The 24,996-nt window shown below is 45.1% G+C and overlaps 1 protein-coding gene across 1 annotated transcript in view; it reads right to left on the reverse strand.

Moving 5' to 3' along the window:
* SLC9A1 (solute carrier family 9 member A1) overlaps positions 1 to 24,996 on the reverse strand; it is an 87,377-nt gene that overhangs the window by 5,830 nt on the left and 56,551 nt on the right. The window contains exons 2-8 of the mRNA XM_070764657.1: positions 22,625 to 23,085; positions 14,200 to 14,450; positions 9,610 to 9,827; positions 8,472 to 8,674; positions 7,253 to 7,342; positions 4,949 to 5,019; positions 1,975 to 2,148 (exon numbers count right to left, since the gene is read on the reverse strand). Of these exons, the coding sequence (XP_070620758.1) occupies positions 1,975 to 2,148; positions 4,949 to 5,019; positions 7,253 to 7,342; positions 8,472 to 8,674; positions 9,610 to 9,827; positions 14,200 to 14,450; positions 22,625 to 23,085 (1,468 nt within the window). The remainder of the gene's footprint in view (positions 1 to 1,974; positions 2,149 to 4,948; positions 5,020 to 7,252; positions 7,343 to 8,471; positions 8,675 to 9,609; positions 9,828 to 14,199; positions 14,451 to 22,624; positions 23,086 to 24,996) is intronic.

Raw genomic sequence — 24,996 nt, forward strand, 5'->3', positions numbered from 1 at the left:
CCATGTTACACCAACACCCCGCAGTCTGCATTGGTTGCCCATCAGTTTCCGGTCACAATTCAAAGTGTTGGTTATGACCTATAAAGCCCTTCATGGCACCGGACCAGATTATCTCAGGGACCGTCTTCTGCAGCACGAATCCCAGCGACCAGTTAGGTCCCACAGAGTGGGTCTTCTCCGGGTCCCATCGACTAAACAATGTCGTTTGGCGGGACCCAGGGGAAGAGCCTTCTCTGGGGCGGCCCCAGCCCTCTGGAACCAACTCCTCCCAGAGATTAGAATTGCCCCCACCCTCCTTGCCTTTCGTAAGCTGCTTAAAACCCACCTCTGTCGTCAGGCATGGAGGAACTGAGATATTCTTTCCCCCTAGGCCTTACAATTTACGCATGGTATGTTTGTATGTATGTTTGGTTTTATAATAAGGGGTTTTTTAGTTGTGTAGTATTGGATTGTTACATGCTGTTTTTTGTCACTGTTGTTAGCCGCTCCGAGTATGCGGAGAGGGGCGGCATACAAATCAAATCAAATCATAGATAGATAGATAGATAGATAGATAGATAGATAGATAGATAGATAGATAGACAGACAGACAGACAGACAGACAGACAGACAGACAGACAGACAGACAGACAGACAGACAGACAGACAGACAGACAGACAGATAAAATAAAGGGTCTCTAAGTAAGAGCTCCAGATTCTCTGGACAGATCCAAACATTTTATTTATTTATTTAATTCATTTATTAGATTTGTATGCCGCCCCTCTCCGAAGACTCAGAGCAGCTCACCACAACAAAACTGTACAAATCCAATAGTTAAAAACAATTTAAAACCCTTAATTTAAAAAGCAATCTCATACAAACCATACGTAAAGCGGAAACAGCCCGGGGGAATCAATTTCCCCATACCTGATGACAAAGGTGGGTTTTAAGGAGTTTGTGAAAGGCAAGGAGGGTGGGGGCAATCCTAATCTCTGGGGGGAGTTGGCTCCAGAAGGTCGGGGCCGCCACAGAGAAGGCTCTTCCCCTGGATCCCGCCAGACGGGAATGCATGCAAACATGCCAAAAGACAGAACGATTAACGTATCAGGAAAGACTTCATGAACTCAATCTGTACAGTCTAGAGGACAGAAGGGGGGACATGATCGAAACATTTAAATATGTTAAAGGGTTAAATAAGGTTCAGGAGGGAAGTGTTTTTAATAGGAAAGTGAACACAAGAACAAGGGGGCACTATCTGAAGTTAGTTGGGGGAAAGATCAGAAGCAAGGTGAGAAAATATTATTTTACTGAAAGAGTAGTAGATCCTTGGAACAAACGTCCAGCAGACGTGGTAGATAAATCCACAGTCACTGAATTTAAACATGCCTGGGATAAACATATAGAAACATAGAAACATAGAAGACTGACGGCAGAAAAAGACCTCATGGTCCATCTAGTCTGCCCTTATACTATTGCCTGTATTTTATCTTAGGATGGATCTATGTTTATCCCAGACATGTTTAAATTCAGTTACTGTGGATTTACCAACCACGTCTGCTGCAAGTTTGTTCCAAGGATCTACTACTCTTTCAGTGAAATAATATATATCCATCCTAAGATAAAATACAGGAAATAGTATAGGGGCAGACTAGATGGACCACGAGGTCTTTTTCTGCCGTCAGTCTTCTATGTTTCTATGTTTCTATTAAGAATGAATTTTTCCCCATTGCAGATGGTTCTCGCTTAGCGTCCACTTTTGGGATCGTCACTAAGCACTACGGTTGCTAAGTGGAAAGCTGTGTGACAGCGACAGGCTTATGACCTCCCTTCCCCTTCAGTCGTTAAGCAAAACATCTTGTGGCCAAAACTTACTCCGTTGCTTCCTCCTTCTCTATTAACTCTGCTTGTTGCAAGCCGGTGGTGAAGCAGGAGAATAGACAGTAGGAAGGCAAGGAACCGGAATCCTCCGGCCACGATTTCCCGCGGCTACTTACTGCATCGAAACGGTGGAGACGGCGGAGGGGATCTTGCCCATCCCTCCGCTTTCCACCAGCTCGATCGCTTGCTTCATCTCCATCTTATGATAGAAGGCAATCAACTGGGGCTCTTTGGATCGTTCCCCGGCAATCAGGCACTTTTTCACATATTTCTTGTTGAAACGGTTGAGCCTTTGCGGAAAAAACACACAACGGAGGCACGATCAGGGACAGGGGAAGATTGGATGATAGCAACGGAACTTGAGACTTATGCGGATAAAAGAGAAAGAAGACTTGGCCTTCTACAAAATTTGGGACAAGTGGTACAACTTGGTTGCAAAAACGATCACCAAAGAAAATAAATAATTTAAATACATCACATTGACGAGACCTTATGGGAACGAAGAAGAAAAACTTCCTTAGATATGCTAGAACAGTTTTTCCCAACCTTGTCAACTTGGAGATATCTGGACTTCAACTCCCAGAATTCCCCAGCCAGCATTTGCTGGCTGGGGAATTCTGGGAGTTGAAGTCCAGATATCTCCAAGTTGACAAGGTTGGGAAAAACTGTTCTAGAATATAGATAGGTAAAGTTGAGCTAAATGATAGTTGTTTTAATGATAAGTAAGCTACGTTAATTCGATCTAGAATTTCTATTTGCTATTAATAATTAAGTCTTTATTATTAATTCAACTTATTATTATTATTATTATTATTATTATTATTATTATTATTATTATTATTATTATTATTATTATGTCAGTACAACACAGCAAACGAGATCACTATGCTGGATTTCGTATTTCATCACCAGTCGGGCGCTTCCCAAGCACCTAGGACTGCGTGATGTAGCGGCGAATTATGTTTGCCGATCCCAGTAAAGCGGCCTTTTGCAATTGACAGATGGAGATTTTGTCAATTCCGATGGTTTTCAAATGTCCGCTGAGATCCTTTGGCCCTGCACCCAGCATGCCAAGGACCACTGGGACCACTTTCACTGGCTTATGCCAGAGTCGTTGCAGTTCAATTTTTAGATCTTCGTATTTCACTAATTTCTCTAGCTGGTTCTCCTCAATTCTGCTGTCCCCTGGGATTGCGATCACAACGTCTGGTTATTATTATTATTATTATTATTGTTGTTATTATTATTATTATTATTATTGTTATTATTGTTATTATTATTATCATCACAAGAAATAAACTGTAAAAGTATATATGATATCAAAATCTCCAAATAATTTAGAAATGTATAAGTTAAAAACACTTTAACGTAAAGAGAGAGCAAGGTCATCTCTCTTGTTTATGGTGTTTAAGGGGTGACTTGATCAAAGTGTATAAAATCATGCATGGGATAGAAAAGGTGGATAGAGAAAAATTCTTTGCTCTATCGTACAATACTAGGACGAGGGGGGCACTCCCTAAAGCTCATAGGTAAGAAAGTGAGGACAAATAAAGGGAAATATTTCTTCACCCAGAGGGTCGTTGGTTTATGGGATTCACTTCCAGAAGAGGTCGTGACAGCTGTCAGCCTGGAGAGCTTCAAGGCAGGATTAGACAGATTCATGGATGCCAAGTGTATTGGTGGTTATTGAAACGGATGTCCATGTGCCGCCTCTATGTTGGTTGAGGCAGGCAGGGTTCCCTCAGGTCCCATTTGTTGGGGGTCAAGGGAAAGGGAGGGTCTTGCCTTCTCTTTGTGCTCAAGATCCCCATGGACAATTGGTGGACCACTGTGGGACACAGAATGCTGGACTTGATGGGCTTTGGCCTGATTCAGCATGGCTCTTCTTAGGTTCTTATGTTTTTAAAAAGTTGTGTGTATATTCTTGTATGTAATTCATATCTGTATATAAAATCATATATATCCCACACCCATAACTCAATGCCTGGGGAGAGTGAAATACCTTCCCCCAGTCCCCACTCCCGGAGGCCTTCTGGAAGCCGGAAACGGCCTGTTTCCCAACTTCTGGGAAAGAAGACCAAGCACCCTAACCAAAACCCTTGACGTGAGTGACATCAAGTTGGCCACCTTTAAGTCAGTCACATGACCTTTAAGCCATCTCCTGATCACATGATTGTCTTGCCACTCCCACCTGGTCATGTGGCCGGCAAGCCACACCCACAAAATAAGCCACGCCCACGGTGTGGTAGTAAGAAAAATTGCAGCCCTTCACTGCACACCAGGCCTGTCAAACTAGATACAGTAATACCTCGTCTTACGAACCTAATTGGTTCCCGGGGGAGGTTCATAAGACGAAAAGTTCGTAAGACGAAACATTGTTTCCCATAGGAAACAATGTAAAATCCATTAATCCGTGCAACGAAAAAAAAACAATGCAAAAAAACGCCGCCGCCTGGCTGTCACCTTTTAAAACAGCCGGGGGGCTTCCCAGCGTCCTCCTGAACCCGAACGTCGAACCCGAACTTCCAGGTTCAGCGTTCGGGAGGCCTCCGAGAAGCCCCCCGGGCTGTTTTAAATGGTGACAGCCGGGCGGTGGGGCTTCCCAGCAGCCTCCCAAACCTGAACTTTTGCCGAACTTCCGGGTTCGGCGTTCAGGAGGCCGCTGGGAAGCCCCGCTGCCCAGCGGTCACCTTTTAAAACAGGTGGGGAGCTTCTCGGAGACCTCCCGAACGCCGAACCTGGAAGTTCAGGTTTAGCGTTCGGGTTCAGAAGGACGCTGGGAAGCCCCCCGGCTGTTTCAAAAAGCGACAGCCAGGCAGCGGGGCTTCTCGGCGGCAGCGGGTTCGTAAGAAGAAAAAAGTTCGTAAGAAGAGGCAAAAATTTTCTGAACCCCGGGTTCGTATCGCGGGTTGTTCATAAGACGAGGGGTTCATATCATGAGGTACCACTGTATTATTGTTATGAATTTTCAAAACGATTAACTAAGACTTGCTGACTTGAGAAAGCAAACATGTACCGAGGCATCAAAATGTGTACGTATTTCGATAATTATTTTCCTTTATTTGTTTCTTCTGCCCTGGTGACACTTACTTGTCTTTCCAATGGTGATGTCCATAGTGGCCGCATATATCCTCAATCCCGGTCAAGAGGTGATCCAGGAACTATGTCAAAAGGAAGGAAGGTGAATTTTATTGTTCGTTTATTGAACATTCATTTATTTATTCATTCATTCATTCATTCATTCATTCATTCATTCATTCATTCATTCATTCATTCATTAGATTTGTATGCCGCACCTCTCCGTAGACTCGGGGCGGCTCACAACACAATAAAACAGTTCATGACAAATCTAATAATTTACAATTTAAAATATTTAAAGACCCCATTATTAAGCAGACATACATACAAACATACCATACATAAATTGTATAAACCCAGGGGAGATGTCTCAATTCCCCCATGCCTGGAGACAAAGGTGGGTTTTGAGGAGTTTACGAAAGGCAAGGAGGGTAGGGGCAGTTCTAATCTCTGGGGGGAGCTGGTTCCAGAGAGTCAGGGCCACCACAGAGAAGGCTCTTCCCGTGGGGCCCACCAACCGACATTGTTTAGTCAATGGGACCCTGAGAAGGCCCACTCTGTGGGACCTAATCGGTTGCTGGGATTCGTGCAGCAGAAGGCGGTCTCGGAGATATTCTGGTCCGATGCCATGAAGGGCTTTATAGGTCATAACCAACACTTTGAATTGTGACAGGAAATTGATCGGCAACCAATGCAGACTGCGGAGTGTTGGTGTGACATGGGCATATTTGGGGAAGCCCATGATTGCTCTCGCAGCTGCATTGCTTTCTCTCAAGAAGAACGACGCCTCGCAATGGGAAGTTTGCAACTATTTACGGGATCCTCTCATTGAATACTTTGTACAAAGTTGAATGTGCCTGACAGCATGTGAAATTGATGGTCAATCAGTGTTGCTTCCTAAGTGGACAGTTTGATTTCACAGACGTTTGGAGTTACAGTGGTACTTCTTACTTAAGAATTTAATTCGTTCCGTGACCAGGTTCTTAAGTAGAAAAGTTTGTAAGTAGGAGCAATTTTTCCCGTAGGAATCAATGTAAAAGCAAATAATGTGTTGAAACCCATTAGGAAAGAAATAAAAGTTCGGAATTTCGGTGGGAGGAGGAGGAGGAAGAAGAGGAGGAGGACAGTTGCTGCTGAAGGAAGAAGGTGAGGGGAGGGAAATAAAAAAAATCCAAAACTTTTAGGCTTAAAAAAAAAAGAGGTACTATGGGGCGGCACCCAGAGAAAAGGAAAATGCTCCATTTGCTCTGGGCTGCCCAGAGTGAAGGGAGCATTTCTTTTCTCTGGGCTCTGGCTCAGGTTTATTCCCTCTCCAAGCACCCAGAGAAAGGAAAATGCTTCGTTCGCTCTGGACTGCCAAAGCTTCCTTAAGCGCCACCGAAAGGCTCCTCTGGCAGCCCAGAAAAGCCCGAGATGGCCAGAATTAAAGGGGGAATGGCAGGAAACTGGCCGGGCCTTTGTGCCACTCTCAAATTTCCTGGGAGATTTTTCTGGGCTCGGGTTCTTAAGTAGAAAATGGTTCTTAAGAAGAGGCAAAAAAAATCATGAACACTTGATGCTTATCTAGGAAAGTTCTTAAATAGAGGCGTTCTTAGGTAGAGGTACCACTGTATATTGTGTTGTTTAAGTGTTCCCTTAATTTTTCGTAAGTAGTGTATTTTTCTATCTCTTAGGGGAACTAACCATTAGGGGCATAACTTTCCTCTACTCCAGGGGTCCCCAAACTTTTTACACAGGGGGTCAGTTCACTGTCCCTCAGACTGTTGGAGGGCCAGACTATAAAAAAACCCCTATGAACAAATCCCTATGCACACTGCACATACCTTATTTAAAGTAAAAAACAAAATGGGAACAATATTTAAAATAAAGAAGTAATAAAGTAATAAAGTAATTTATACTTCTTTATTAACAAGTAAATTTAAACTTAAACCAACAAACTCCCTCCATTTCTCCTTCCTTCCTTCCCTCCCTCCTTCCTCTCCACTTCCACTGCACTGCCAAGGTTCTGCTCTAGGTGGCAGCAGAGTCCGTGCTTTATTATCAAACCACAAGAGTTACTCCTGGACTTAAAAACTGTTCATTTTACAATGATTCAAAGTTATGACAACCTCAGTGCAAAAAGTGTCTTACAACCACTCCTTGAAGTCACAACCATCAGGCAACCCCCATGTTCACATGGTTGCAATCCAGGCACGTGGCAACCAGCTCGCATTTACATTTTACAGACTATCCACACAACTGGTTACAGCTGCACTGATGCACAAACACACCCACCACACAAAGATGCTATACAGCAGCTTGGAAGAAAACCATCACCTGAGTGTGAATTTCCTCGTTAATGGACCTCTTGGTCTCCTGTTTCTTTTTCACCGCCAGAAGATCCACCAGGGGGCGGATGGTCATGCCCTGCGGATAGACAGGCCAGGTATAATAATAATAATAATAATAATAATAATAATAATAATAATAATAATAATAATAATAATAGTAGTAGTAGTAGTAGTAGTAGTAGTAATAGTAATAGTAATAGTAATAATAATAATAATAATAATAATAATAATAATAATAATAGTAATAGTAATAGCAATATTAATAGTAATACCTGGAGTGCAAAAAACAGCATAGTGGGCAAACTGGAAGTGCGTTTTTCTGAACTTCCAGTTTGCCTGTTTGGGCATTTTTTTCACCTACCACTTTTTTAAAAAAGAGGGACTTTGAGGTAGTGGCGAGGAGGAGCATGCGCCTCCCATATACCCGGTACAAGGCTGCCTCCCATACACTGCGCCAGAGAGAGAAACCCAGGCAGGCGAGAGGGGGGAACCTCCCGCTCCTTTGACCGAAAGATGGCTGCTGCTGCTACCTGCTTCCTCTTCCTTCCCATGCTGAAGGGCTCCCCTCTCCTCTTGCTCGCTCGCTTTGTAGCTGACGCCTTTCCTTCACTGTGGTGACTCCTCGGTTCGGCTGAAGCCGAGTTGATCTGACTGGGGTGAAGCGCCCCCTTTTGCCTTTCCACACTCAGACGCTATGGGAGGCAATGTTGCGCCAGGTATATGGGAGGCAGCACGAGGGAGTCACCACAGCAAAGTGGTTTATTCCCTCTCCAAGTGCCCAGAGAAAGGAAAATGCTTCGTTCGCTCTGGACTGCCAAAGCCTCCTTAAGTGCCACCGAAAGGCTCCTCTGGCAGCCCAGAAAAGCCTGAGATGGCCGGGATTAAAGGGGGAATGGCAGGAAACTGGCCGGGCCTTTGTGCCGCTCAAATTTCCTGGGAGATTTTTCCAGGTTCGGGTTCTTAAGTGGAAAATGGTTCTTAAGAAGAGGCAAAAAAATCTTAAACACCCGATTCTTATCTAGAAAAGTTCTTAAGTGGAGGGGTGGTTAAATAGAGGTACCACTGTATTTGCATTGACTTATTTTGTAAACCGTCCTGAGTCCGCAGGAGAAGGGCGGCCCAGAAATCCAAACAAACAAACAAACAAACAAATAAATAAATAAATAAATAAACAAATAAATAAACAAATAGACAAATAAACATACCTGCACGAAGACTGTGAAGAATATGACTGTGATGATCGCAGTGAGAAACACGTCTCGCATGGGGAAATGTTCAGGTTCCAGGAGGTAGCCGAGAGAGAAGGCGATGGCCCCTCTCAGGCCACCGTAGGCGATGATGAACTGATCCTTCGGGCTCAACTTCACGATGCGAAATTTGTTGATGAAGCACGTCAACCCCAGCACACCTGAACAGAGGTCGAAAAGACAGAGAGGCACAGATCACCTCGTTTTCTTCTGAAAGGGCATATATTTATAAATAAGGGTTAAGACACATAACAATAATAATAGGAAGTAGGAGAAGGAGAAAGAGAAGGAGGAGGAGGAGGAGGAGAAGAAGGAGAAGAAGGAGAAGAAGGAGAAGAAGGAGAAGAAGAAGAAGAAGATGAAGGGGAGGAGGAGGAGGAAGAAGAAGAAGAAGAAGAGGAAAGGAAGAAGAAGGAGGAGGAGGAGAAGAGAAAAAGAAGAAGAAGGAGAAGAAGGAGGAGGAGGAGGAGAAGAAGAAGATGATGATGAAGGGGAAGGGGGGGAGGAGGAGGAGGAGGAAGAAGAAGAAGAAGAAGAAGAAGAAGAAGAAGAAAAAGAAGAAGAAGAAGAAAAAGAAGAAGAAGAAGAAGGAGGAGGAGGAGGAGGAGGAGGAGGAGGAGGAGGAGGTGGTTCTATGGAACCAACTCCCCCCCCCCTAATGTCCAGATTCCTCTCCCCCCTACTGGCCTTCCGCAAGGCCACGAAGACCTGGCTTTGCCAGCAGGCCTGGGGGGTCACGAATTAACAACTATCACGGCCAAATTGCATGAATGGTTAAGATGCCTGATGTTTCGATTGGTTAATTTATGAGCTTTTAATTTGGGCTTTATAGTCTTTTAGATTTTAAATTTGACTTCATTTCATTGTTTCGTATCCACTTTGTTGTTGTAAGCAGCCCTGAGTCCTTCGGGACTGGGCGGCATAGAATGAATGAATGAATGAATGAATGAATGAATGAATGAATGAATGAATGAATGAATAAATAAACAAATAAATAAATAAATAATAGTAAATAAATAATAAACTAAGGAGAGGTGGGTCTTCAAATAATACAAGCCATTACCACCCCCTTCCCACTTGAGCAACAGATCCAGACCTAAGACCCTGGCAATCAGGCAGAAAATCAGGGTGCAAATGACGAAGGCCCAGTTCCACTTGTGGTCCCCGGCCACGGTGGAGACCCCAAGGAAGATGAAGATCAGGGTCTCGCTGACGCTGCTCCACATCTTCAGGAAATATTTGATGGTGGTGTGGGACTTGTGGGAGATATTGGCCTCCACATAAGGGCGCATCACCACCCCTGCAGCAATCAGCCTGCGAGAGAGAGAGAGAGAGAGAGAAATGGGTTAGGGCAGTGATGGCGAAGCTGTGAGCTGTCGACATCACTCAAAAATTAGTCTTAATATAAAACCTTGTTTTAAGGGGTTCGTTTGGTTGTCCCTGGCAACCTCAGGGACCGCCTTCTGCTGCACGAATCCCAGCGACCAGTTAGGTCCCACAGAGTGGATCTTCTCCAGGTCCTGTCAACTAAGCAATGTCGCCTGGCGGGACCCAGAGGAAGAGCCTTCTCTGTGGCAGCCCCGACCCTCTGGAACCAACTCCCCCCAGAGATTAGAGTTGCCCCCACCCTCCTTGCCTTTCGTAAACAACTTAAAACCCACCTCTGCCGCCAGGCATGGGGGAATTGAGACCCTCTTCCCCCTAGGCCTTTACAATTCTATGCATGGTATGTCTGTATGTATGATTGGTTTTTATATTAATGGGTTTTTAATCGTTTTTAATATTAGATTACTATTGTACACTGTTTTATTGTCGCTGTTAGCCGCCCCGAGTCTCCGGAGAGGGGCGGCATACAAATCAAATCAATCAATCAATCAATCGAATGAATGAATGAATGAATAAATAAATAAATCAGGAAGTGCCCACATGTGAGTAAGTGGGAGACACCTCTCCTCTCTAGCCCCTACGCAAGACTAAAATAGGCTGTTAGAGGAAGTGACCTTCCCAGGGCTTCAAACCCAGCCTAGGTCTAGGAAACCCTTAGGTCTTCCTTTAGCTTAGAGCTGAAAAAGCGACTCTTCGTCTTGTCAAACAATTTAATGTATTCTTCATTTGTTCCCTATCTAAGGATACACTATTTCTGGACAATGTTTAAATTGTGTGTTTATTCATCTTGTCTTTTTTGCTTGTTGTCTTTACTTTCAAATGGCTAATTAAAAAAATACAACGAGGGAGGGAGAGGGGAAGGGAGGGAAGAAGGAAGGAAGGAAGGAAGGAAGGAAGGAAGGCTCAGGGGTTGTGATAAAAACTGTAGTTCAGTAATAAGGATGTGCGTGTGAGGGAGGGAAGGAGAGAAGAAAGGAAGGAAGGAAAGAAGGAGGGAAGGAAGGCTCAGGTGTTGTGATAAAAACTGTAGTTCGGGAATAAGAATGTGTGTGAGGGAGGGAGAGTAGGAAGGAAGGAAGGGGGGAGGGAAGGAAGGAAAGGAAGGAAGGAAGGAAGGGAAGGGAAGAAGGAAGGAAGGAAAGAAGGAAGGGAAGGGAGGAAAGAAGGAAGGAAGGAAGGAAGGAAGGAAGGAAGGAAGGAAGGAAGGAAGGAAGGAAGGAAGGAAGGAAGGAAGGAAGGAAGAAGACTCAGGGGTTGTTGTAAAAAACCCAGTTCAGTAATAATGATGTGTATTTGGGGGAGACGGGGATCAAGAGAGAGAAAGAGATCTCTCCACTATCTTCCAGGCCACCTCTGCCAGTTGTCTGGAGGGGTGGGGGAGAGCAGGAAGACGTGAACTCGAAACTTGTGGCCCTCCAGCAATTCCTCTCCCTTTCTTTACGCAGCTAATCTGGGTGAGTCAAGATTGTAGCTCCCGCAGTCGATGTCCAATGACTCATCCACCCACTTTCCTAAGGGAAGCGCTTCAGTATCACAGGGCCAAGTAACAAAAGGTTGTGTCCCCCCACTGGGCTCCCCCCCACTCTCCCCACGGCCATTTCTTTTATGGCCCTGACAGAGTTGGAGTGCTTGCCTCCGCTGGTTTTACAGCGAGAGGAGTTTTCTAGCCGATTCTGCTGACCGTATTGGCGCCGTATGGACTGGGAGCCGCCGGATGAGTCACCCCCATCCCGCGGCCTCCAGGACAATTTGGGGGGCAAAATGGAGGACAGGCCACATAATAATAATAATAATAATAATAATAATAATAATAATAATAATAATAATAATAATTTATTAGATTTGTATGCCGCCCCTCTCCGGGGCGGCTCACAACAAATGATAAAAAACAATATTATACAGGCACAAATCTAATATTAAAAATAACTCAAAACCCTATCATAATTAAAAACCAAACAGCACATACATACCAAACATAAATTATAATAAGCCTGGGGGAAAGGTGTCTCAAATCCCCCATGCCTGGCGGTATAAGTGGGTCTTAAGTAGTTTACGGAAGACAAGGAGGGTTGGAGCAGTTCTAATCTCCGGGGGGAATTGATTCCAGAGGGCCAGGGCCGCCACAGAGAAGGCTCTTCCCCTGGGGCCCGTCAGACGACATTGTTTAGTCAACGGGACCCAGAGAAGGCCAACTCTGTGGGACCTTATCGGCCGCTGGGATTCATGCGGCTTCATTGGAGCCCTGAGAGCAGTCATGGGCTGCAAAAAAATTTACTACAACATTGTGGGAGTGGCTTATTTTGTGGGTGTGGCTCGCTGGTCATGTGACCGGGCGAGAGTGGCTTGATGATCATGTGACCAGGGGCGGTGGCTTAAAGGTCACGTGACTGGCTTAAAGGTAGCCAGCTTGACGTCACTCACGTCAAGGGGTTGGGTGAGGGTTAGGGTGCCTGGCCACACCCGGTCACATGGCCGACAAGCCACTCCTACCCAGTCACATGGTTACCAAGCCACTCCCACCCAGTCACACGACTATCAAGCCACACCCATAAAATAAACAACGCCCCGCAGTGTGGTAGTAAAAGTTTTTGTGGCCCTTCACTGCCAGAGAGCAATTATGTTTATTTTCCCCCCTCTGTTTTGCGTGAGTATTGTCTTTGTTATTGTTTTTTTTTTGTATTTATACCTGTAAATAAAAAATTCTTTAAAAATAATTAATAAATAAATAAATAAATAAAAGCAAGGCCAAGGTATGGTATATGTGGCAACTTGCTCAACAGTAGTAACTGTGAGAGGGATCTTGGAGTCCTAGTGGACAACCATTTAAACAGGAGCCAGCCGTGGGCAGCAGCTGCCAAAAAAGCCAACACAGTCCTAGGCTACATTAACAGAGGGATAGAATCAAATCATGTGAAGGGTTAATACCACTTTATAAGGCCTTGGGAAGGCCACACTTGGAATACGGCATTCAGTTTTGGTCGCCACAATGCAAAAAGGATGTTGAGACTCTAGAAAGAGTGCAGAGAAGAGCGACAAAGATGATTAGGGGACTGGAGGCTAAAACATATGAAGAACGGTTGCAGGAACTGGGCATGGCTAGTTCCAATATCTCAGGGGTTGCCACAGAGAAGTGGGAGTCAACCTATTCTCCAAAGCAATGGGTGGAAACTAAACAAGGAGAGAAGCAACTAAGAAGTAAGGAGAAAATTCCTGACAGTCAGAACAATTAATCAGTGGAACAGCTTGCCTCCAGAAGTTGTGAATGCTCCAACCCTGGAAGGTTTTAAGAAACTTACAAAACTTTTGCCAGACCCATCCTCGAATACAGCTCATCTGTTTGGAACCCATATCACATCTCAGACATTAACACCCTTGAAAATGCCCAAAGAGACTTCACCAGAAGAGCCCTTCACTCCTCCACTCAAAATAGAAAACCCTACGAGACTAGACTTTCAATCCTGGGCCTAGAAAGTTTAGAAGTAAGACGCCTTAAACATGATCTAAGTATTGCCCACAAGATCATATGCTGCAACGTCCTGCCTGTCGGCGACTACTTCAGCTTCAACCACAACAACACAAGAGCACACAACAGATTTAAACTTAATATTAACCGGTCCAAACTTGACTGTAAAAAATATGACTTCAGTCACCGAGTTGTCGAAGCGTGGAACTCCATAGTGTCATCCCCAAACCCCCAACAATTTACCCTTAGATTATCTACGGTTGACCTATCCAGATTCCTAAGAGGTCAGTAAGGGGCGAGTACAAGTGCACTAGAGTGCCTTCCGTCCCCTGTCCTATTGCTCTCCTATATCTCCTATACCTTTCTTCTATTCCTATATCTCTTCTTCTACTCTTTCATTGATATGTTCTATTACTATATCTTCTTTTCTATTCTTTCTTAGATATATTTTACTATGAGTATCTCCTCTATAACCTTCATCATGTATTTTACTATGTGTATATAGATATATATCCACTAAAACCCTCATTGTGTATTGGACTAACTAACTAAATAAATAAATAAATAAATAAACAAATAACTAAAATAACTAAATAAATAAATAAATAATAAATAAAATATAAATAAATAAATAAATAAATAAAATATAAATAAATAAATAAATAAAATATAAAATAAATAAATAAATAAATAAAATATAAAATAAATAAATAAATAAATAAATAAATAAATAAATAAATAAATAAATAAATAAATAAATTTTGGATAACCCTCTGTCTGAAGTGGTGTTGAACTCAATTCCAAAATGCCTTAAAGGCCTCCACCCCAAATACTTACGCCATGATGCCTGACAGGTGGAAGACTTCTGCAGACAGATAGGCCATGTAGCTGTACAGAAAGACGAAAAGGGGCTCGATGACCCGGATGTGGGAGGTGAAACGAGAGGTGAAGGCTCCGATGATGCCGTAGACCACCCCGACGAAGACGCCCCCCAGGGACACCACGAAGAAGCTCAGGAAGCCCAGGACGATGTCCGTGATGGTGACTTTTTCAAAGGTGGAAAACTCTTCAAAAAGGTGGTAGAGAACCTGGGGAGACACAAAAGGAGGGAGGGAAGAAACGGTCTCAGCCCACCGGGGCAGTGGTCAGAGGTTGCCAATAGGTGCCGCCGACGCAAAAAGGAATGGCTATCCCGTAAAGGAAAGGAGAGAGCGGTGTGGTGACCTAGCGGTAGAGCTCTCGCTTCACAATCAGGAGGCTGGGTGTTTTTTAATTATTGTTGTTGTTGTTGTTGTTATTATTATTATTATTATTATTATTATTATTATTATTTACTAGATTTGTATGCTGCCCCTTGCCGCAGACTCGGGGCAGCTCACAGCAATGATAAAAACAATATACAGTAACAAATCTAATATTAAAGTTTAAAATAACAATTTTACATTAAAAAGCCTGAAAAACCCCAATATATAAAAAAGCACACACGCAAACATATGATACATACAGCTATATAGGCAAGGGGGGGGGAATGTCTCAGTTCCCCCATGCCTGGCAACAGAGGTGGGTTTTAAGAAGTTTACGAAAGGCAAGGAGGGTGGGGGCAGTCCTGATCCCTGGGGGGAGCTGGTTCCAGAGGGTCAGGGCTGCCACAGAGAAGGCTCTTCCCCTGGGTCCCGCCAAGCGGCATTGTTTAGTCGACGGGACCCGGAGAAGGCCAACTCTGTGGGACATAACCGGCCACTGAGATTCGTGTGGCAGAAGGCGGTCCCGGAGATATCCTGGTCTGGTGCCATGAAGGGCTTTATAGGTCACAACCAACACTTTGAATTGTGACCCGAAACTGATTGGCAACCAATGTTGGTTGTTGAGTGTTGGTGAAACATGGGCATATTTGGGGAAGCCCATGATTGCTCTCGTAGCTGCATTCTGCACGATCTGACGTTTCCGAACACTCTTCAAAGGTAGCCCCATGTAGAGAGCATTACAGCAGTCAAACCTCGAGGTGATGAGGGCATGAGTGACTGTGAGCAATGACTCTCGGTCCAAATAAGGCCGCAACTGGTGTATCAGGCGAACCTGGGCAAACGTCCCCCTCGCCACAGCTGAAAGATGGTTCACTAATGTGAGCTGTGGATCGAGGAGGGCGCCCAAGTTGCGGACCCTCTCTGAGGGGGTCAATAATTCCCCCCCCTAGGTCAGTGATGGTCAGCCTATGCCTTTTTTCCCTCGGGTGCTGAAAGAGCATGGGCATACGCTATCACGCATTCATGAGTGCCCACATCCATAATTCAATGCCTGGGGAGGACAAAAACAGCTCTGGTGGGCCCACTAGGCTCGTGTTTCGCCCCCCCAAGCTCCAAAGACTTCCCTGGAGCCAGGGGAGGGTAAACCCCCCCCCCATTGCCCTGGAGGCTCTTCGGAAGCCAAAAACGCCCTGCCAGAGCCTCTGCGCGAGCCAAAAATCAGACACTTGCACATTGGAGCTGAGCTAGGGCAACGGCTTGTGTGCCAGCAGATATGGCTCCATGTTCCACATGCGCCATAGGTTCGCCATCACTGGCTTACAACTAAACAATGTCGCTTGGCGGGACCCAGGGGAAGAGCCTTCTCTGTGGCGGCCCCGGCCCTCTGGAACCAACTCCCCCCAGAGATTAGAATTTACCCCACCCTCCTTGCCTTTCGTAAGCTGCTTAAAACCCACCTCTGCCGCCAGGCATGGGGGAATTGAGATGCTCTTTCCCCCTAGGCCTTTACAATTTTATGCATGGTATGTCTGTACTTATGTTTGGTTTTATAATAAGGGTTTTTAACTGTTTTAGTATTGGATTATTATTATATGCTGTTTTATTGCTGTTGTTAGCCGCCCCGAGTCTGCAGAGAGGGGCCGGATACAAATCCAATAAATAAATAAAATAAATAAATAAACTTACAACAATACTTTTACCACCCTCAAGCAACAATTTCTGCCTATCCCAGGTCCTTGGGAAATAATTGCTAGGTGGATGAAAAGGCCGAACCCAGTCTAAACTTCTGGCCGACTGTGCAACCGACAACAATAAATTATACTGACACGCTGCCCAATTTCCAGCAACCCTACGCTTCCTTTTGAAGACTAATGAAAGCCTTCCCTCTCTTAGCCAATTATCGCCGGAACCTGGTACAAGCTATCAGGAGCCTGTGTCTTGTTCCTTGAGGCCTTGTGTGGTCAGGACATTGCATCATCTCCCATTCACCCTGGCAAAGGGCTGGAGAGTGGACATCACAAAGGAAAGCAAGATTACGCAAGATCCAATATGTGTTGGCTCACGTCTGCGGCATCCGCTTTGCAGTATAAATTCAGGGCAGGGCAAAGGATCAGCGTTGGAGACGAAAGTAACAAGAAACATAGAAACATCGAAGATTGACGGCAGAAAAAGACCTCATGGTCCATCTAGTCTGCCCTTATACTATTTCCTATATTTTATCTTAGGAGGGATCTATGTTTATCCCAGGCATGTTTAAATTCAGTCGCTGAGGATTTACCAACCACGTCTGCTGGAAGTTTGTTCCAAGGATCTACTACTCTTTCAGTGAAATAATATTTTCTCACGTTGCTTCTGATCTTTCCAACTAACCTCAGATTGTGTCCCCTTGTTCTTGTGTTCACTTTCCTATTAAAAACACTTCCCTCCTGGACCTTATTTAACCCTTTAACATATTTAAATGTTTCGATCATGTCCCCCCTTTCCCTTCTGTCCTCCAGACTCTACAGATTGAGTTCATTAAGTCTTTCCTGATACGTTTTATGCTTAAGACCTTCCACCATTCTTGTAGCCCGTCTTTGGACCCGTTCAATTTTGTCAATATCTTTTTGTAGGTGAGGTCTCCAGAACTGAACACAGTACTCCAAATGTGGTCTCACCAGCGCTCTATATAAGGGGATCACAACCTCCCTCTTCCTGCTTGTTATACCTCTAGCTATGCAGCCAAGCATCCTACTTGCTTTCCCTACTGCCTGACTGCACTGTTCACCCATTTTGAGACTGTCAGAAATCACGACCCCTAAATCCTCCTCTTCTGAAGTTTTTGCTAACCCAGAACTGCCAATACAATACTCAGAATGATTTGTAACACAACATTGGATGTTTCTGCAATTTTTTTAAAGCGTCATCATGGCAGAAGATGACATAAGGTTAATAACCTCGCTGCATCTCACAGGTGGCTTGCAGTAGCAGATTGATTGATTGATTGATTGATTGATTGATTGGATTTGTATGCCGCTCCTCTCCGTAGACTCGGGGCAGCTAACAACAATGGTAAAAACAGCATGTAACAATCCAATCCTAAAATAACTTAAAAAAAACCTTATTATAAAAACCAAACATACATACAGACATACCATGCATAAATTGTAGGGGGAAAGAATATCTCAGTTCCCCCATGCCTGACGACAGAGGTGGGTTTTAAGGAGCTTACAAAAGGCGAGGAGGGTGGGGGCAATTCTAATCTCTGGGGGGAGTTGATTCCAAGGGGCCGGGGCCGCCCAGAGAAGGCTCTTCCCCTGGGTCCCGCCAAACGACATTGTTTAGTTGCTACCATTATGGATAAGGATGCTGCACCTGTAGCGAAAGATTTTGCCCTGTCGATACCGCTCCTTGTTCTGGTCGCAAAGCCATTTCTGCACTGCGCGAATCACCTCTAATGGCCTCACCCTCTGTGCCCAGCGACTAACCGTCCTTCTCTCGACTGCAGATTCTCCATAAACTGTACACAAAACGTTTGTGAATATTCCCAACAGTTTCTTTCTCCGCAGTGAGAAATTCAATGACGACACGCTGCTTGTAACCTACATCACTTACAGGCGCCATTTCGAAACACTGCTGCAACTACACTAGAAGAAATGCAAAATTTACATGCGCACTCCTGATAATTCAGATAATGTATATCTAAAGTTTTGCATTGGTACCGTCACTGTAGGCTGAGAAAAAAAATGTGGTGCATTACTTTATGGGCGACCCTCGTACATCATTTTGGCATCTCTCTGAATTTACAGAGAGCTTCTTTTGGCCATGTAGCAATCATGACTTTGCACAAATTAGCCATTCCTTCGTGCCCTTTCTCGTTGTCCCAGCTATAAATAAAATAACAGGGTTAAAGCCAGTTTTTTCCACTCCATCTTTTCTGTCCTTTCAAATGCCTCCTGAACAAGAAGGAGGAAACCTCCTTATGCTAGAGACTAAAAGCACAGTAGATCGCCTTCTGCTGCATGAATCCCACAGACCAGTTAGGTCCGTCCATAACCCTGGGGGGGGGGAATTATTGACCCCCTTGGAGAGGGTCCGCAACTTGGGCGTCCTCCTCGATCCACAGCTCACATTAGAGAACCACCTTTCAGCTGTGGCGAGGGGGGCGTTTGCCCAGGTTCGCCTGGTGCACCAGTTGCGGCCCTATTTGGACCGGGAGTCACTGGTCACAGTCACTCATGCCCTCATCACCTCAAGGTTCGACTACTGTAATGCTCTCTACATGGGGCTACCTTTGAAAAGTGTTCGGAAACTCCAGATCGTGCAGAATGCAGCTGCGAGAGCTACCATGGGCTTTCCTAAATATGCTTACCTAGGTATGCCCATGTTTCACCAACACTCCGCAGTCTGCATTGGTTGCCGATCAATTTCCGGTCACAATTCAAAGTGTTGGTTATGACCTTTAAAGCCCTTCATGGCATTGGACCAGAATATCTCCAAGACCGCCTTCTGCCGCACGAATCCCAGTGACCGATTAGGTCCCACAGAGTGGGTCTTCTCTGGGTCCCGTCAACGAAACAATGCCGCTTGGCGGGACCCAGGGGAAGAGCCTTCTCTGTGGCGGCCCCAGCCCTCTGGAACCAACTGCCCCCCAGAGATTAGAATTTCCCCCACCCTCCTTGCCTTTCGTAAGCTGCTTAAAACCCACCTCTGCCGCCAGGCATGGGGGAATTGAGATGCTCTTTCCCCCTAGGCCTCTACAATTCTATGCATGGTATGTATGTATGTATGTTTGGTTTTTATATTAATGGGTTTTTAACTGTAGTATTGGGTTATTATTATATGCTGTTTTATTATTGCTGTTAGCCGCCCCAAGTCTCCGGAGAGGGGCGGCACACAAATCCAATAAATAATAATAATAATTATTATTATTGTTGTTGTTGTTATTATTATTATTATTATTATTATTATTTTGGAGTATTGTGTTCAGTTCTGGAGACCTCACCTACAAAAAGATATTGACAAAATTGAAGGGGTCCAAAGACGGGCTACAAGAATGGTGGAAGGTCTTAAGCATAAAACGTATCAGGAAAGACTGAATGAACTCAATCTGTATAGTCTGGAGGACAGAAGGAAAAGGGGGGACATGATGGAAACATTTAAATATGTTCAAGGGTTAAATAAGGTCCAGGAGGGAAGCGTTTTTAATAGGAAAGTGAACACAGGAACAAGGGGACACAATCTGAAGTTAGTTGGGGGAAAGATCAAAAGCAACACGAGAAAATATTATTTGACTGAAAGAGTAGTAGATCCTTGGAACAAACTTCCAGCAGACGTGATTGGTAAATCCACAGTAACTGAATGTAAACATGCCTGGGATAAACATATATCCATTGTAAGATAAAATACAGGAAATAGTATAAGGGCAGACTAGATGGACCAGGAGGTCTTTTTCTGCCGTCAGTCTTCTATGTTTATAATAATAATAATAATAATAATAATAATAATAATCATAATCATAATCATAATCATAATCATAATCATAATCATAATAATAGTAATGTATTAACCAAAGCAGATTCCCCAGAAAATGCAACTTAGAATATAAACGGCGTGCAAGAAGAAAAGTCCTTTCCAGATTTTTTCTTTTTCTAATCATGTTATTATAGCTGACATTGCTACACGTTATGATAGTTTGGCAATAATACTTTGCATGAGATACCGATGAGAAGATGGAAGTCAATTTCAAGGGCTGCTCTGCAATCTGTATGTGTAAACCAGACAAGAAACATGGCCAGAGGAGCTAATTCTATTGTCAGGGTTCCAAGTAATAGTCTGTTCTGATTTAGGCTCCATGAAATCAGGAAACGGATTCCTTGTCCCAGAAACCCCCCTTTTTATTTGGAGAAGGTGAATTCGCATCGGGCAAAGTCCTGGCAAATAGTACAGTGGTACCTCTACCTAAGAACGCCTCTACTTAAGAACTTTTCTAGATAAGAACCGGGTGTTCAAGGTTTTTTTGCCTCTTCTCAAGAACCATTTTCTACTTAAGAACCAAAATCCCCATTCCCTCCCCACTCCAGGGGAAGGACACAGCAAAATCCCCATTCCTTCCTCACTCCAGGGGAAGGATACTGCAAAATCCCCATTCCCTCCTCACTCCAGGGGAAGGATACTGCAAAATCCCCATTCCTTCCTCACTCCAGGGGAAGGATACTGCAAAATCCCCATTCCCTCCCCACTCCAGGGGAAGGACACTGCAAAATCTCTATTCCCTCCCCACTGCAGAGGAAGAACACTGCAAAATCTACATTCCCTCCCCACTCCAGGGGAAGGACACTCCAAAACCGCCATTCCCTCCTCACTTCAGGGGAAGGACACTGCAAAATCCCCATTCCTTCCCCACTCCAGGGGAAGGACACTGCAAAACCACCATTCCCTCCTCATCCAGGGGAAGGACACTGCAAAATCTCCCTTCCCACTCCAGGGGAAGGACACTGCAAAATCCCCATTCCCTCCCCACTCCAGGGGAAGGACACTGCAAAATCTCCCTTCCCACTCCAGGGGAAGGACACTGCAAAATCCCCATTCCCTCCCCACTCCAGGGGAAGGATACTGCCAAATCCCCATTCCCTCCCCACTCCAGGGGAAGGACACTGCAAAATCTCTATTCCCTCCCCACTGCAGAGGAAGGACACTGCAAAATCTACATTCCCTCCCCACTCCAGGGGAAGGACACTCCAAAACCGCCATTCCCTCCTCACTCCAGGGGAAGGACACTGCAAAATCCCCATTCCTTCCCCACTCCAGGGGAAGGACACTGCAAAACCACCATTCCCTCCTCATCCAGGGGAAGGACACTGCAAAATCTCCCTTCCCACTCCAGGGGAAGGACACTGCAAAATCCCCATTCCCTCCCCACTCCAGGGGAAGGACACTGCAAAATCTCCCTTCCCACTCCAGGGGAAGGACACTGCAAAATCTCCCTTCCCACTCCAGGGGAAGGACACTGCAAAATCCCCATTCCCTCCCCACTCCAGGGGAAGGACACTGCAAAATCTCCCTTCCCACTCCATGGGAAGGGTACTGCAAAATCTCCATTCCCTCCCCACTCCAGGGGAAGGACACTGCGAAATCCCCATTTTATCCTCACTCCAGGGGAAGGACACTGCAAAATCCCCATTCCCTCCCCACTCCAGGGGAAGGACACTGCGAAATCCCCATTTTATCCTCACTCCAGGGGAAGGACACTGCAAAATCTCCATTCCCTCCCCACTCCAGGGGAAGGACACTGCAAAATCCCCATTCCCTCCCCACTCCAGGGGAAGAATATTGTAAAATCTTCATTCCCTCCCCACTCCTGAAGGAAAGACCTTCAGCTTCAACCGCATCAACACAAGAGCACACAACAGATTCAAACTTAATATGAACCGCTCCAAACTTGACTGTAAAAAATATGACTTTAACAATCGAGTTATCAAAGCATGGAACTCATTACCGGACTCAATTGTGTCAACCCCTAACCCCCAACATTTCTCCCTTAGACTCTCCACAATTGACCTCTCCAGGTTCCTAAGAGGCCAGTAAGGGGCGTACATAAGTGCACTGGTGTGCCTTTCATCCCCTGTCCAATTGTCTTTCCTTTCTTTCACCTATCTTACATATTCTCCTTTCATATATCCTCTCCTCTAAGTTCACTTTCACCCTCATATATATTACCACATGTCTATTTTTCTTCCTATGTATTTGTGTATTGGACAAATGAATAAATAAATAAATAAATAAAATTCCCATTCCAACCCCACTCTGGGGCCAACCAGAAGTGGTATCTGCATGTTCTGCCAACTACTCAAAATTTCCATCGCCGGTTCTCTGGAACCTGTTAGGACCCGCTGGATTTCGCCCCCGATTGAACCGTGTGCAAGACATTCTAGGTGCCTCTTCTTCCTTTGCCGCCTCCAACAGGGCCCCAAGTCCACAAAGCCTCCCTTCATTCCAGGACACAGCCAGCTCTGCCACCAAAGCCGTGCTCTACTTACCACAGTAACGGCGTCGTTCAGCAACGACTCACCAAACACCAGGATGTGCAAAAGTTCATTGATGTGAATCTCTTCAAACACAGCCAGTACGGCCACGGGGTCCACTGCGGAGATGATGCTGCCAAAGAGCAGGCTGTCCAAGAGGCCAATGTTTGCCAAGAGAGGACCACCCATCAGGCACACGGCATACATCAGCCCCCCTACGAAGAAAGCGTTCCACAAGGTCCCGATCACTGCGAAAATCAAGATGGTCCCGACGTTCTCCGTGAATTGGCGCAAGGGCAAGAAGTAACCAGCATCCAGGATGATGGGTGGGAGGAGGAAGAGGAAGAAGACCTCGGATTTGAGGACTGGGGGGATTTCCCCCACGGCTTTAATGAGCCCGCCGACCAGCAGACCCACAACAATGAGTAAGCAGCTCTCAGGAACTATGGTGGAAATGGTTGGAATCACGTGGAATCCTGTAAGTAGAGACAAATAAAGAAGATTAGAACCTAAGAAGAGCCCGGCTGAATCGGGCCAAAGCCTGTCGAGTCCAGCATTCTGTGCCACACAGTGGTCCACCAATTGTCCATGATCTTGAGCAGAAAGAGAAGGCAAAACGTCAGGTCAGCGGTTCAAATCTCATCAACGGCTCAAGGTTGACTCAGCCTTCCATCCTTGCGAGGTGGGTAAAATGAGGACCCGGATTGTGGGGGCCATAGGCTGGCTCTGTTAATAAAGTGTTGTTGCTAACATGAATTTAAACATTCCTGGGATAAACATAGATCCATCCTAAGATTAAATACAGGAAATAGTATAAGAGCAGACTAGATGGACCATGAGGTCTTTTTCTGCCAACAGACTTCTATGTTTCTATGTTTCTACCATGTTGTAAGCCACCCTGAGCCTAAGGAGAAGGGTGGCATAAAAATTGAATGAATGAATGAATGAATGAATACATACCATGCATAGAATTGTAAAGGCCTAGGGGGAAAGAGGATTGCCCGCTCTTCCTTATTTAATGTCATGTGTATCATCATTTCCTTACTTCCAACCATCAGTCTGGGCTTGGCCTGGTGAGGCAGCCCAAAACTACATCTTTCCTACCAACGGACAGTGATAGGCAATCTGGTTCAACCTGAGCTTGCAAAAGTGAACCAAACATTTTTGGGAGGAGGGTGCCAGTAGTGGGGAGGAAAGGAAGGAAGGAAGGAAGGAAGGAAGGAAGGAAGGAGACAGACAGATGGTAGGAAGGAAGGAAGACAGGCAGAAAAAGAAAGGAGGGAGGGAAGGGAGGGAAGAAGGAAAGAAAAAAGAAAGAAGGAAAGAAAGAAAGAAAGAAGGAAAGAGAGAGGAAGACAGATAGGTGGTAGAAAGGAAGGAAGACAGACAGAAAAGAAAAGAGGGAGAGGAGGGAGGGAAGAATGAAAAAAAAAGGAAAGAAGGAAAGAAAGATGGAAGGAAAGAAAGAAAGAAGGAAAGAAAGGAAGAAAGAAAGATGGGAGGAAAGAAAGAAGGAAAGAAAGAAAGGAAGGAAGAAGGAAGGGAGGAAAGAAGGAAAGAAAGAAGGAAGGAAAGGAAGAAAGAAAGAAAGATTGAAGGAAGCAAAGATGGAAGGAAAGAAAGAAGGAAAGAAAGGAAGAAGGAAAGGAAGGAAGGAAAGAAAGAAAGAGAGAGGGAGGGAGAGAGGAAGACAGACAGGTGGTAGAAAGGAAGGAAGACAGACAGACAGAAAAAGAAAAGAGGGAGGGGAGGGAGCCAGTTAATATGATAGCAAAATGAAAACAATGAATACCTGCTCTAAAAATAATCTCTGAATCCCCTGCAAAACCAGCTGTTTAGACCAGCTTGTAATAATAAATAGACTGCTTTAAATAAAACAATGGGAGAAGAGGCTCCTTCAGCTTTCAGCATCAGCACTTATGCAAGAATTACAAAGCTGGAACAGGTATTCACTGTTTTCATTCTGGCATCATATTAACTGGCTAACGGCCACAAGTAATCAAGAAAACCAGCCTAAACATGAAAAATACACATATGCTCATAGTTGTGTCAAAAGCACAAGCGTATAGAATTCACCCTTTCTCCAATATTTCCAGCAACCCCCCCCCACCCACCCAAGCTGGGACGATGAAACTTTTTGCACACTGCAGGAAAAAAAATACCAGAGCTGGGAATGACAAACGTCTAGCCCAGTAATGACGAACCTTTTTTCCTCTTGGTGCTGAAAAAGCCCGTGCACTATCACACATGCGCAAGTGCCCACATCAATGCCTGGGGAGGACAAAAACAGCTTCCACCCCCACCGCGGAGGCTCTCTGGAGGCTGGAAACACCTTGTTTCCCAACTTCTGGTGGCCCCAGTAGGCTTGTGTTTCACCCTCCCCAGTC

Source organism: Erythrolamprus reginae, chromosome 11 (assembly GCF_031021105.1).
Source record: "Erythrolamprus reginae isolate rEryReg1 chromosome 11, rEryReg1.hap1, whole genome shotgun sequence".
Taxonomy (NCBI): Eukaryota; Metazoa; Chordata; class Lepidosauria; order Squamata; family Dipsadidae; genus Erythrolamprus; species Erythrolamprus reginae.